We start from the raw sequence: 14,351 nt of genomic DNA, 5'->3' as shown, positions 1-14,351 counted from the left end.
CAGACCCTGTTTTCCTGGTGTCAACAGCAGAGGCTGCAGAACAGCAAATACTGCCGAACAGCAAATATTGCTGCCTGATTCTTCCTCTGGAAGCTTCCTCCCAGAGGGGCACCCACCCGTATGAGGTGTCTGTCGGCCCTACTGGGAGGTGCTTCCCTGATAGGCTACACAGGGATCAGGGACCCACTTGAGGAGACAGTCTGTCCATTCTCAGAGCTCAACCGCCATACTGGGGGAACCACTGCTCACTTCAGAGCTGTCAGGCAGGGATGTTTAACCTTGCAGAAGTAGTCTGCTGCCTTTTGTTCAGCTATGCCCTGCCCAAAGAGGTAGAGTCTATAGAGACAGTAGGCCTTGCTGAGTTGCAATGGACTCTGTCCAGTTTGAGCTTCTTGACCACTTTGTTTACTTACTCAAGCCTCAGCAATGGCAGATGCCCTCCCAACACCAGGCTGCCACCTCTCAGGTCACTCTCAGATTGCTGCACTAGCAGTGAGCAAGGCTCTGTGTGTGTGGGACCTGCCAAGTCAGGCACAGGAGAGAATTTCCTGGTCTGCCATTTGCTAAGACTGTGGGAGAAATGCAGTAGTTGAGCAGGAGTATTCCATTTTATCAGGTACAGTCTGTGATGGCTTCCTTTGTCCAGGAAAGGGAAATACCCTGACCCCTTGCACTTCAGCTCACCTTCCTTGGGCTGCACACCACCCTGCTTAAGCTCACCTTCCTTGGGCTGCAACCTCTGTCCAACTAGTCCCAATGAGATAAGCCAGGTACCTCAGTTGGAAATGCAGAAATCACCTGCTTTCTGCATCAATCATAGTGTGAGCTGATGACCAGAGCTGTTCTTATTTAGCCATCTTCAAATGGAAGCCCTCTAAGTGATATATTTTGAAGTCAGGTAGTGTGATGCCTCCAGTTTTGTCTTTTAGATCAAAGTTGCTTTGGCCTTGGTCTTTTGTAGTTCTGTACAAATGTAATGTGTTTTCCTATTTCTGCTTAGAATGTCATGGTATTCTGATAGAGGTTGTTAAGAATCTGCAGTTTCCTTTCGGCAGTATGTACATTTTAATAATACAAATTCTTCCAATTCAAGAATGTGACATATCTTTCCAAGTATTTGTGTCTTCTTAAATTTCTTTCATCCTTGTTTTATAGTTTTCATTGTAGATATGTTATGCCTCCTTCATTAAACATATTCTTGGGGGTTTTATTTTCTGTAGCTCTATTGAATGAAATTGGTTTTCTAAATTTTTGCAAATAGTTAGCTCTTTGCATACAGAACAATACCAATTTATGGATTATAATTTTGTATTATAAAAGTTTACTGAATTTGTTTATCAATCATAAGTGTTGTTTTCATGAAGCCTTTAGGTTTCTCTCTACATAAGGTCATGTCATCTGCAAGAAGGAGCCATTTTATTTCTTCCTTTCCAATTTTTATGTCCTTTATTTCTTTTCTTGGTTAATTACTCTGGCTAGACATTCAAGTATTAGGTTGGATAAGAGTGGTAAATGTGTGCATCTTTGTCATGTTCCAGATCTTAGGTAAAAGAAAACCATTCTACTTTTCCCCACTCAATATGATGGTAGCTGTGTGTTTACCATGTCTGGGCTTCATTGTTCTATGTATGCATTTGTTAGAAACTTAATGTTTTGAGAATTTTTATCCTGAATAAATATTGATATTTTATTAAATGACTTTTCTCTATCTATCATCTATCTATCATCTTTCTATCTACCTATATTTTTTTTCCTTCATTCTGTTGATGTGGTGCATTACATTTATTGACTTGCATATGTTGAATCATCCTGGCATCCCTGGGATAAATTCCAGTTGATCATATTGTGTAATCTTTTTAATACGCTGTTGGATTTGGTGGGCTAGTAGTTTGTTGATGACTTTTGCATCTTTATTCATCAGGTATATTGGCATATATATATATATATGTTAATATAGGCCTATACATGTATGGCATACATATATAATATATATTAAATATCTATTTAATTATGTATTAAATATATATTTTATATGTATACACACACACACACACACATCTCCTTGTCTAGTGTGGGATCAGGGTAATACTAGCCTCACAATATGATACTGAAGTATTTTTGCCTTTTTGATGGTTTGGAAGAGTGAGAAAAATTGATATTATTTATTCTTTAAATTTGGCTGAATTTCATAGGGAAGACCTTAGCGCACTGACTTTTTAAATGAGACTTTACTATTGCTTTAAACTTCTTCCTCATTATTTATCTCTCCTTGTTTTTATTTCTTCATAATCCAGTCCTATTTTACTGTATGTGTCCAGTAATTTGTTTATTTTCCTAGATTTTTCCAGTTTTTGGCATATATTTGTCCATAGTAGCCTCTTATAGTCCTTTTTATTTCTAGTGTCAATTTTTTTTTTTTTTCCTTTTTTTAAAGAATCTTTAAGATTTTAGAGATGAAGTGTCACTTTGTCTCCCATGCTGGAATGTGGTGACCGTATTATAGCTCAATGAAGCCCAAACTCCTGGGTTTAAGCAATCCTTCTACCTCAAATTCCTGAGTAGCTGAGACAGGCATACACCACCAAGCCTGGCTAATTTATTTCAAATTTTGCAGATATGGGTTCTTACTAAGCTATTTTCAAACTTTGGACCTCGAATGATTCTTCAGCCTCTGTCTCCAAAAATGCCGGGATTATAGATGTGAGCCCATCTGCCTGATTTCCTTTTTCTCTTTGTAATCTCCCATTTTATTTGAGTATTTTCTGGTTTGTTATGTTTTGTTTTGTCCTGTTTTCAGTTACCTTGCTAAAGTCTTGTCAATTTTATCTCTTCAAACAACTAACTCAATATTTTGCTGATTTTCTATATTGTATTTTATTTCTATTTCATTTATTTCTCCTGTAACCTTTGTTAAATATCTTGTTTTCCTAAAAATTTTGAGTTTCCTTGTTCTTGTTTTTCTAATTCCTTGAGATGTTATCATAAATTGTTTTTTTGAAATCTTATTACTTTTTTGATGCGTGTGTTCATTGTCGTAGACGTTCCTCTTAGAACTGATTTTGCTGTATCTATTCATCTTGCTATATTATGCTGCCAGTTTTGTCTCAAGAAAATGTTTAAATTTACTTTTAAATTTGTTCATGTACTCATTGATCATTCATGAACATACTGTTTAATTTCCACGTAGTTGTACAGTTTATAATATTCCTTCTTTTATTGATTTTATCTTTTTTCACTGTGATTATAAAAATTATATGAGATGATTTAACTTTTTAATATGTGCTTTCTCTTTTGTAATCTGACAGAAAATGTTCTGTGTGCTGTTGAGAAGAATATGTATTCTGCAGTTTTTGAGTGGCATTTTCTGTAAATGTATGTTAGTTTTATTTTGTCTAGAGTGCAGTTTAACTCCTATATTTTGTCTAGAGTGCAGTTTAACTCCTATGTTGTTCTGTTGATTTTCTGTCTTGATTATCTGTTTGTTGCTGTAATTAGGGTTTTTAGTTAGTCTACTATTTTTGTATTACAGCTTATCTCACTCTTTAGGTCTATTAATATTTGTTATATATTTTCCCTGGCATGAGAGACACACATGTTTACAATTGTTATATTCTGCTGCAATATTAACCCTTTATCATTATGTAACGGCTTTGTCTTTTTAAAAATCATTCTTGACTTAAAGTCTATTAAATCTGATATAATAATAGCTACTCCTGCTTTTTTTTAATGTTTATTTTTCTTTTCCACTGGAATTAAATACCTTTTTCTACTTCTTTACTTTTAGTTTATGCATATTTTTATAGGTATAGTAATTTTCTTATAGGAAAAATATAGTTGGGTATTTTTATTTTATCCATTTAGCCATTTCTATATATGTTAATTGAAGAATTTAATCCATTTACATTTAAGAATATTATTAACAATTAAAGATTTAATACTGCCATTTTTAAAATTTTTCTCTGGCTGTTTTCAGATTATTTTGTCCTTTACTCCCTTCTCTTACTGTGTTCCTTTGAGGTCAAGTAACTTTCTCTAGTAGTATGTTTTAATTCCATTTAGGTAATTTTACTGTATCTATTATAGGTTTTTGCTTTGAGGTTACCAGGAGGCTACGGAAACACTTTATAGTTATAAGAGGTTATTTTACATAAATTACAACTTTAATTCGAAAGAAAAAAATTAAACTGCATTTTCACAATATTTACCCAATTGCTGGACTTTTTCATGTCTCAATTTACATCTTTCTATGTTGTCTATCTCTTAATTATTGTAGTTATTACCTTTATTAGTTTTCATTTATACTTTTATACTAAATATCAGTTAGAGCATTAGAGTATTCTGACTTTGTCTATGTATTTACATTTACAAGTTACTTTTTATATTTTATTTGTTATCTGTTAGTGTCCTTTTCCTTTAGAGTGAAAAATATCCTTTGCATTTCTTTTAAGAGAGGTTTGGTGTTGGTGAATTCTCTTAGCTTTTACTTGCATTGAAAAATCTTTATCTCTTCCTCATACATGAAGGCATGTTTTGATGAGTATAGTATTCTTGGATTAAAGGCTTTTCAAATTTTTGTTTACTTCAGCATTTTGACTATATTATCCCACTCTCTTCTTGCCTACATGGTTTTTATTTTATTTTTGCTGAGAAATTCACTGAAAACAGTTTTGGAACACTATTGAATGTGTTATGTTTTGTTGTTGTTGTTGTTGTTGTTTTGTTTTGTTTTTGTCTCTCCTTCTGCTTTCAGTATTGTTTTTGTTCTTTGATTTTTGGTAATTTGATTATAATCTGCCTCTGGAAATTACTTTCTGGGTTGAATTTGTTTGGTGATGTCTAAGCTAACTGTTCCCAGATAAGTATTGTCTTTCTCCAAATTTGGAAAATGTTGAGTCCTTGTTATCTTGAGTTGGTTTTCTAGTCCTTTCTTTTCTATCTCATATCCGTTGGAAACTTATATTATGTGGAAGTCGTTCCCTTCACAGTGTCATATAAGTTCTGTGGCTGCCACTATGTCTTTTTTCTTTTTATTCCTCTGATTAGGTAATTACATGTTTTCTTTCTTTGACCTTACTGATTCTTTCCTGTTTGATCAAGTCTGCTGTTGGAGTTTTCTAATTAGTTTTTCAATTTAACAATTTTATCCTGCATTTCAAGGATTTCATTTTTTTATTATTATGATTTCTTTCTCAAATGCCTAATATTGTGTCTGCATTATTTTCCAAGTTTATTTAGCTTAGTTTTTTGTTTACAGTTTATGTGATTACTGAACTTGTCAAAGAGATTTATTGTGAATTTGTTGTCAGATATTTAAGCATCTTCAAATCTTTTGGTGCATTATTGAAACTTGATTGGGTTCTTTTGGAGATGTTCATATTTCCCAGCTTTTTTTGTTGCTGTTGTTTAACAATGCTTGCTCTTTACATTAATATCTGCATGTTTAAAAAGATAGCCATCTGATTCAGCTTTTTAAGGTGTTATGCAGTGGTGTTAAAACTTTACTATTTAATATCAGAGCTGAATCAGTGCCCTAAGGATTCTTTCTCTTCTGAGGAGAGCTTATAGTTGATAGCAGAACCTAAATAGTGCACTAGAGCTAAATCTCTTCCATGCTGTTGTTTTCCTGTCTGGGGAAGACTTATCATTACCATGAAAACATAATGCTGTGCCAGAACTTAAACCCAAACCTGTAGTAATGTCTGGGTTGGGGAAGGCTTAAGAAATAACTGGAACTTAGTTACTGGCCTGATAGTTGTTTCTGGGTCAGAAAAAGGCTCTGTATGATCACCTGGAATATTTGTAAAATCTAACCAAAGACTCTAGCCTTCCCTTGGATTGTGCCTCCTGTACTATTGTAGTGCTGCCTAGCCCCTCTCAGTGTGAATTCACTGCTGATAGGACCGCAAAGCTTCTGCCTTGATCTGTTTGCCATTTTCTATGATCAGTGCTTCTGCTTTTTGCTTCCAATTCAACCCAGGTGGTTCAGGCTTTCTGACACTCTTAATACCTCCTATGGGATGGAACAAAGAAGGCTTCTCACAATGATTCACACACTGATATGGGGATTGAATGTCCACCTGCAATTATTTTCTTCCACCTGTGTAATTGCAGGTACAGAGAAGTTTTCTGTGAGTGGTGCTATTTTGGTTTGGAGAATGGGTTGATGCAGCACAAATGAACTTTCTTCTTTCTGCTCATGGATTTTTAAATTTCAATGAACCCATAAGATTTTTCATTTTTCTCCTGAGCTCTGATGCTTTCAGAGTGGAATTTTTGTATTTCAGTATTTGCTAGTTGTATTTTTAAGAGGCACTGATGCTGGAGGTCTTCTATTCCACCATCTTGCTGATGTCATTCCTCAAATAATAATTTTATATTTTAGCAAATTATTTAGTTTTTAGGATTTTGTGTCTACATGACATGGACATGAAAAGAAATGTACTCTTATCACTGAAACTTTTTGTATATATTTTGGTTGTGTGCCTTTTCTAGTAATGAATGATTATATTTTAAGCCATATGTTTTATACATACACTTTCCTATAAAGAGACTAGGTGGTTCTGTGCATCAGCATATAGGGACAGAATATAACTACACATTAATAATTTCTCAAGTCTTTATTTTAGAAGTGTAAGCAACCTTTATTTTAATCTTTGTTATGTTACACCTCTGTAATGCAGAGAAATTTTTATCTTCAGGAAATGGAAAATTTTGTCCAGAGTTCAGGGGAAGATGGTATTGTGGTGTTTTCTCTGGGGTCACTATTTCAAAATGTTACAGAAGAAAAGGCTAACATCATTGCTTCAGCCCTTGCCCAGATCCCACAGAAGGTCAGTAAAACCTGCAATCCTGATAAGCAGCTACTCACATAATGAGACAGCACGGCTTTATTTGGGTCTTGAATCTCATTTTTCACTCAGTATAACAGGCACCAAAATTTGTACCAAAATTTGTAAAGCATTATAGTAGTGTACATGGGCATAATTGATCATTTGCCTACTGATTCTTGCTGTTACTGGAAACAACTCTCTTGACTGTCATTTGTTTATAATAAAATAGAAATAATAAATTAAGCCCCACTTTATATTTTAGGTTTTGAAATCTAAAAACATGTGCCAACTATTACAAAAAAAATTCTGACATGTATTATTTCAAAGGACCAGAAAAAGGAAAACTGATATAAAAAAATGTGAAGAAGAATCAATCTCAAGAATATCCCTTCTTATATTTGAGTGTATAAAACTGTATTCAGGGTACTTTTACTTAGAAATAAAAGCTCAGATTAATGTAGTCTTTCTAAATAATTAGAGGTTTCAAAAGTTAAATGTCAATTACAATTATATTTTAGTAACTTAATTATTTAAGTAATGTAATTATGATATTCAACTAATTTTAACTTTATTACTGTAATTCTAGAATTTCACACTTTAGATAGTGGTATATATAAACTATCCAAAAGATATTTCATTTTATGTTTAGCTAAAATACATCAAACTCAATAAAGGCAAGTATACTAATTAGGAATTTGAAATATTATAATTTTAATTATGAAATTATCTGTTAAGTAGTTTGAAATATCTATGCCATCCTTTGTTTTCAAGTGTACAAAATTTTTATAGGTGTACCACAAATACAAATTATGTAAAAAAAAGGTCCAATCCCAAAGAAAATTTATCATGGAACAATGGAATTTTCTAGCTCATTCCTCTTCAATAAAACTATTAAATATAAGAAGAAAGAGACCAGGAAGAAAATAGAGAAGAAAAGACACCCGATTATCCAAAATGCACACATAATTGAAAGCAAATTATATCTGTGGGGAACTGTAAATCTGATGGTAGAAGTAAAATGGTCCCATGAGTTAAAATGACACAGAGATCAGGTACTTACACAATTTTTAATTCTTATATGAAAAAGGATTAGCCAGTACTGAATTATTTTTTAAATATTCACTGATATTCTCATTCTCAAATATTTTTAATTGGTAATAAAATAATAGAATACTTAATAGGCAACGGGTACACATTATTTTTAAAGATCTTTGTAAAACGTCCAACCATATCTTTCAGTGTTTACACGATACCTCTGCATATCCCTGTCGGAACCATCACCTGAAGTACAATGAGTTTATAATTTATAACTATATCTACATCCTTAGAATGCTAATATCCTGTGGTTTAATCTGTGAAATACATGTGTTTCTTCCACAGGTGTTATGGAGATACAAAGGAAAAAAACCATCCACATTAGGAACCAATACTCGTCTGTATGATTGGATACCCCAGAATGATCTTCTTGGTAGGACTATGAGAAAGTAAAAATATGAACTAGATGAGGAAAAAATGAATAAATGTTAAATAGCAAGCAAATTCAGCAAAGATTTAAAATTATAAAACTTTATTTTACTTACACTTTTGAAGCAGATATAATTAAAGGATTGACTAAAATGGTATAGATTAACACTTTCTATTGTTAAAATGAGAGTGACATGAAATGCAAAAGGAATTAATGCCTCTTTTTCTGAAGATAGAAATGATCTTTAGTAGCAATGCTCCATGTGCACTCCTTTTAAAGAAAATGCTGTACGCTTCAGTGAGTTATCTAATAGTTTCGATTTTTAGTCCTGAAATTACTTTAAAATTTTAGAATAAAATAATTCACAATTTCTCATCCAATTTGCATACTAGGTCATCCCCAAACCAAAGCTTTTATCACTCATGGTGGAATGAATGGGGTCTATGAAGCTATTTACCATGGTGTCCCTATGGTGGGAGTTCCCATTTTTGGTGATCAGCCTGATAACATTGCTCACATGAAGGCCAAAGGAGCAGCTGTAGAAATAAACTTCAAAACTATGACAAGTGAAGATTTACTGAGGGCTGTGAGAACAGTCATTACCGATTCCTCGTAAGTACTACTGCTTGTACAGACTGATCTAACGTTGATTATGTTATACATTATGCCAGAAAATGTTAAATATCACCCTGGTAGACATTTTTAGGGATTTTTCCCTGCAATATTGAGTCATTCATCAGCTTTGTATTGGGATAGTCCTGGAAAGTATAGTTCATAGAGTGTCAATGTTTCTTCATGGAAATATTAGGTTTAAGTTAACAATTGGCTTACTAAGCTTCTATTCACATCTTTATTTTACCCCATTTTGTTAAGAATATACTCTTTTTCAGTCTCTCCACTGTATCTCTTTAATGCTATGCAACCAACAATGTTCTTGTCACAACCAGAATCAATCTTTTACTCACCAAGTTTTTGGCTTGCATAACATATACTACGGTTTATCTACCTGTCTTTTACGAAAACAAAATGACAACTTTCTAAGTTCTATGGTGTTTTTGCCTTCCAGTTATAAAGAGAATGCTATGAGATTATCAAGAATTCACCATGATCAAAGTGTAAAGCCCCTGGATCGAGCAGTCTTCTGGATCGAGTTTGTCATGCGCCACAAAGGAGCCAAGCACCTGCGATCAGCTGCCCACGACCTCAACTGGTTCCAGCACCACTCTATAGATGTGATTGCATTCCTTCTGGCCTGTGTGGCAACTGCTATATTCTTGTTCACAAGATGTTTTTTATTTTCCTGTCAAAATTTTAATAAAACTAGAAAGATAGAAAAGAGGGAATAGATCTTTCCAAATTTAGGAAAGACCTGACAGTGTAATCCTGTTAATTCCAGCCACAAAGAATATAGTGAAAACACGTTACCTTTCTATTTTCATATTATCTATTCTGATATTTTATCTTAGCTATGAAGCCTAGAATTCCACGATCATGAAGTTATGAGCATATCTTATTCTTTCATTGTATTTTCCTAGGTGTCTTTACTCTCTTCTCTCACTTTGTGACACAAGGACATGAATACATCTAAATTTTCCTATTTCTGATATTACTGTTTTCATGATGTCATTACTTCTATAACCCTAAGTGATAGGGTGACATGCAATATGCTGATTCCTGGTGTGTGCCCGAACACATGGATGTAAAGAAGTAAAACATGTAAAATTAAAAAAAAAAAATCAGTAAACCACACAAACCAGGTAAGTGTTCTATGAGATTAGCTTGCTATGAGAAACATAATGATGTTTCTTTTTCAATTTAAATAAGCCCTTCTCCATACCCAGTATCAGTGATCTCAGAAAATGAATTGCTAATAATGATGATACAGCATTACACTTGGAAAAGTTTGCTATATTTCCATAGACCACATCTTGTCATGCCCTATATTTCTGCCATCACTCAACCAATATTTTTTGTGTTTTCTTGATGATAAAAAAGATCATTCTCATTATTGCCCTCAAACAATAAAATAAACTATTTTTTTCTCACATGGAGAAAATGTCAGTAAGATATTCAAGGTGAGCAGATTATGATGGGATAAGTAACCATTAGAAATATATGTTGTTGTTACTATTATTATTATTATTATTTTTGAGACGGAGTCTCACTCTGTCGCCTAGGCTGGAGTGCAGTGGCACCATCCCGGCTCACTGCAACCTCTGCCTCCCGTGTTCAAGCAATTCTCCTGCCACAGCCTCCTGAGTAGCTGGGATTACAGGAGCCCGCCACCACCTCCAGCTATTTTTTGTATTTTTAGTAGAGACGGGGTTTCACTAAGTTGGTCAGGCTGGTCTTGAACCCCTGACCTCGTGATCCACCCGCCTTGGCCTCCCAAAGTGCTGCGATTACAGGCATAAGCCACCGCACTCGGCCAGAAATATATGGTTTGAATTACTGAGTTTATAAAATTTGTTTGATGGTACACTTAATAAAGAAGATTTAAATGTCTATTATTTAAAAATGATGAATACTCATGATTCTAATCTCTATAATCAAAAGTATAATTTCCTGTAGAAAAAGAAAGAGATGCTTGCTCTGAAAGTAAGACCAGTAAACTGCTTTCAGGTCTCAATCTTTAAGAATTGCAAATTCATCAAATAATTGCTTACATGATAAAAGTTTAAGGTATTAGAAAACCTGCTTAACAAACAATATTATGTATTAAATATTTTGATACGTAAAGCTCTACACAAAATTAAATATAGTTTAATAATCTTTACACTAATAAGCAAATATGTTAATCTTTTCATTTTTTTGCTGTCATGTAATCTTAGTGATATGCCTATTTATAATTTTAATTTAAGGACTTGATTTATTAAATAAACAAATTGGCTCAACTGGCTTTTTTAAAATTTTGAAATTCTTATAGATGTTGATAAGGTATATCTATAAATTAACTTCAATTTTTAAATGATGATATAAAAATAAATATAAGTATTTTTCTTGTCTGTGTATATAATTAAATGTAAATAAAATTATTTACTATGTTTTTAAAGTTTCTTAAGGTTTTACACCAATATGTTTTTTGACTTTTACAATATTATCATAATCTAAGAAAAGCTGATTATATCTGTCTTAAGCCTCTTCTTTTCTCTGCAATTAAGCACAGCAATTGATTAACATGCTGTGACAGGTAGGAAGCCATTTCTGGAGTTAAGCCTGCTAACACTCTGAGGCTTTTTAGGTTAGACGTTCATAGTACGTGGGACACTCTGCCTCTCAAGAACTGTTGCTCATAAGACTCTCCTTCATCAATCTGGCATTGCCTTTTGAGATCAGTTCCAATTAGAATCCAACTGGCCTTACTGTTGTAATATGTTCTATCTTAACCAGCACTTTATTACCAGGAGTCTGCCCAGGTTTGTTCTCTCATTCCTGTGAGAAGCTCCCAGCATAGATATTCTAAATTTTGGACTATTAATCTATTAACAAACCTTTGGAACGTGTTCACTTTAAGTTGAGCATAGTGTGATGAGATACAAATTAAATTATAATCCTATATGTGTGTGTTATAAATTTTAAAGTGTATAAATTAAATAACATATTCTAAGTATCCGACAAGGGTCAAATAAATGATATAAAGTCACTAAATCAAGGCTATTTGATCTCATCTTGTTTCAGAAATCTGGTAACATCATCTTTTGTTTTTAAAATTATATCAATTACTGCAAACAAAGGAAATCTCAAAGGAATTTTTAATAATTACCTAGACTCTCACTTCTAGACCTAACAAATAAGAGCAAATTCCCATATTTTCATCACACCGTCTTTAAAATTTGCACATGGTGTGGTGGCAAAGTTGATGTTTTAAAGGTGGCAGAGTAGGAATGCCCTGTCCGTGTTCCCCCATGCAGAAAGAGACTTAACAACATCATACAGACCAAATTTTCATGGTGATAATCCCAGAAACTGGTGAAAAGGTTGCAGCACCCCAGAAAAGAGCAAAGCCAAGAAGAATTTTATTTTAATATCTAAGAAATATTGTACCATATCCTCTCTATAGATCCTTCTCTAGCCAGTACAGCTTTACACAATAGGAAAAAATTCCTTAGTCATCACTTTTCCCACAGGAGTGAAAGAAGAGTGGAATGTCTTCTAATGCTCTGGGTCTTCAGGGGACATCCCAAGGGTCTGATTTCTGTTACTGAACTTAAATCACTTATAGAAATCCCAGCCTTTGAAAGCCTGGGAATAAAGGCAGTGTGGCAGTTTTGGGCCTTACCAGAAGAGCTGCATTATCACTACAGAATGACAACAGCTGATGCAAAATATTACAAAATCCTGAAAACAAACAAATAAACAAAAAACCCTATTTAATTTGGTAATTACATTCAAACATTCAAACGTTGGAAATCACAACGTTTTAAGAAAAGCCCGGAGAGGATACAGCTCTTGGAATGGTTTGCAAAGCTCTCAACATCTCTAGCTGGGGTGATTGATGAAGGTCTTTCCCTACAATAAGCCAGGACATAAAGACTGGGAGATGTGGATGTTTCTTTAAAAATTTAAACAAAGAAATGCAAAACATGCAGACAATGGAAAGTATGACCTATTTTAAGGAACAAAATAAACCTTTTTTCAACCCTGAATGAACAAAGGTCTATTAATTACCTGTCAAAAAATTCAAAATATATTAAATGCCTAAGAAAATGTGGCATATACACACCATGGAATACTATGAAGCCATAAAAAAAGATGAGTTTGTGTCCTTTGTAGGGACATGGATGCAGCTGGAAACCATCATTCTCAGCAAACTATTGCAAGAACAGAAAACCAAACACCGCATGTTCTCACTCATAGGTGGGAACTGAACAATGAGATCACTTGGACTCGGGAAGGGGAACATCATACACCGGGGCCTATCATGGGGGAGGGGGAGGGATTGCATTGGGAATTATACCTGATGTAAATGACGAGTTGATGGGTGCTGACAAGTTGATGGGTACAGCATGCCAACATGGCACAAGTATACATATGTAACAAACCTGCACGTTATGCAAATGTACCCTAGAACTTAAAGTATAATAATAAAAAATAAAAATAAAAAAATAAACCTAAGCAGTCTAAAAAAAATTCAAAAATAATTAAAGATGCTTGATTCGCTAAAAGAACACAGAAAAGTTTTTAAAAATAAGGAAAATAATACATATATGAAATAAGAGTATCAACAAGACATAAAAAGTATAGAAAGGAACCAAATAGAAATTTTGGCACTAAATAATACAGTAACTAAATTGAAAAATTTGCTGGAGAAATTCAATAGATTACTTGATCAGCATTTGAAACTATTAAGGGAGAGGAGCAAAAAGAATGTGATAATAAAGTGAAGAAAGTTTGAGACTTATGGGGCATTGTTAACCTAACCAGTTATGCATTGTGAGAGCCGTCATGGGACAAGAGGAAAAGATTGAGACAAAAAGTCTATTTAAAGAATTAATGGCAGGCAGAAAATTTCTCAAATTTGAGGAAGAATATGGACATAGAATCTTTTTAAAACACAACTACTCTACACTGAAATCAAATCAAAAATTTTACACCAATAAATATTATAATCAATCTTTCAAAAGTCACAGACAAAGAAAGAATATTGGAAGCAGAAAAAGAAAAAAATGAATAATGACATAAAAGGGAATTCATATATCAACAAAATACCAGAAGATAAATTTTTAAACCAAAGTAAGCGACATAATATATTCAAAGTGTTGAAAGAAAAATAAGAATAAAACCCTACCACACAAGACATTCATTTGGCAAACATGTCATCCCAAAATTACGGAAAATGGAATATTTCCTCAGGTTAAAAAAAAGGTTGAAGAAGGTAATTATTACCACACCTGTCCTACATAAAAAGAAAAAAGAAGTCATTCAAGTCGAAATGAGGGATGCTAGGTAGCAAAATGAATGAATGTAAAAGTATAACTCTATCTGGTAGAGATAAGTAAGTAATTAAATATAAAGTCCCATAAGTTTTTAATGTTGATACACGTTACTTTTAATTC

At 33.4% G+C, this 14,351-nt stretch overlaps 1 protein-coding gene across 1 annotated transcript in view; it reads left to right on the top strand.

The window, feature by feature from the left end:
* UGT2A3 (UDP glucuronosyltransferase family 2 member A3) overlaps positions 1-11,962 on the top strand; it is a 37,463-nt gene extending 25,501 nt beyond the window's left edge. The window contains exons 3-6 of the mRNA XM_050791408.1: positions 6,699-6,830; positions 8,211-8,298; positions 8,688-8,907; positions 9,362-11,962. Of these exons, the coding sequence (XP_050647365.1) occupies positions 6,699-6,830; positions 8,211-8,298; positions 8,688-8,907; positions 9,362-9,641 (720 nt within the window). The 3' untranslated portion in view covers positions 9,642-11,962. The remainder of the gene's footprint in view (positions 1-6,698; positions 6,831-8,210; positions 8,299-8,687; positions 8,908-9,361) is intronic.
* Positions 11,963-14,351: the final 2,389 nt, after the last annotated feature.

The sequence above is a fragment of the Macaca thibetana genome, chromosome 5 (genome assembly GCF_024542745.1).
Source record: "Macaca thibetana thibetana isolate TM-01 chromosome 5, ASM2454274v1, whole genome shotgun sequence".
NCBI lineage: Eukaryota > Metazoa > Chordata > Mammalia > Primates > Cercopithecidae > Macaca > Macaca thibetana.
This window is presented reverse-complemented; position numbering and strand designations above follow the sequence as displayed.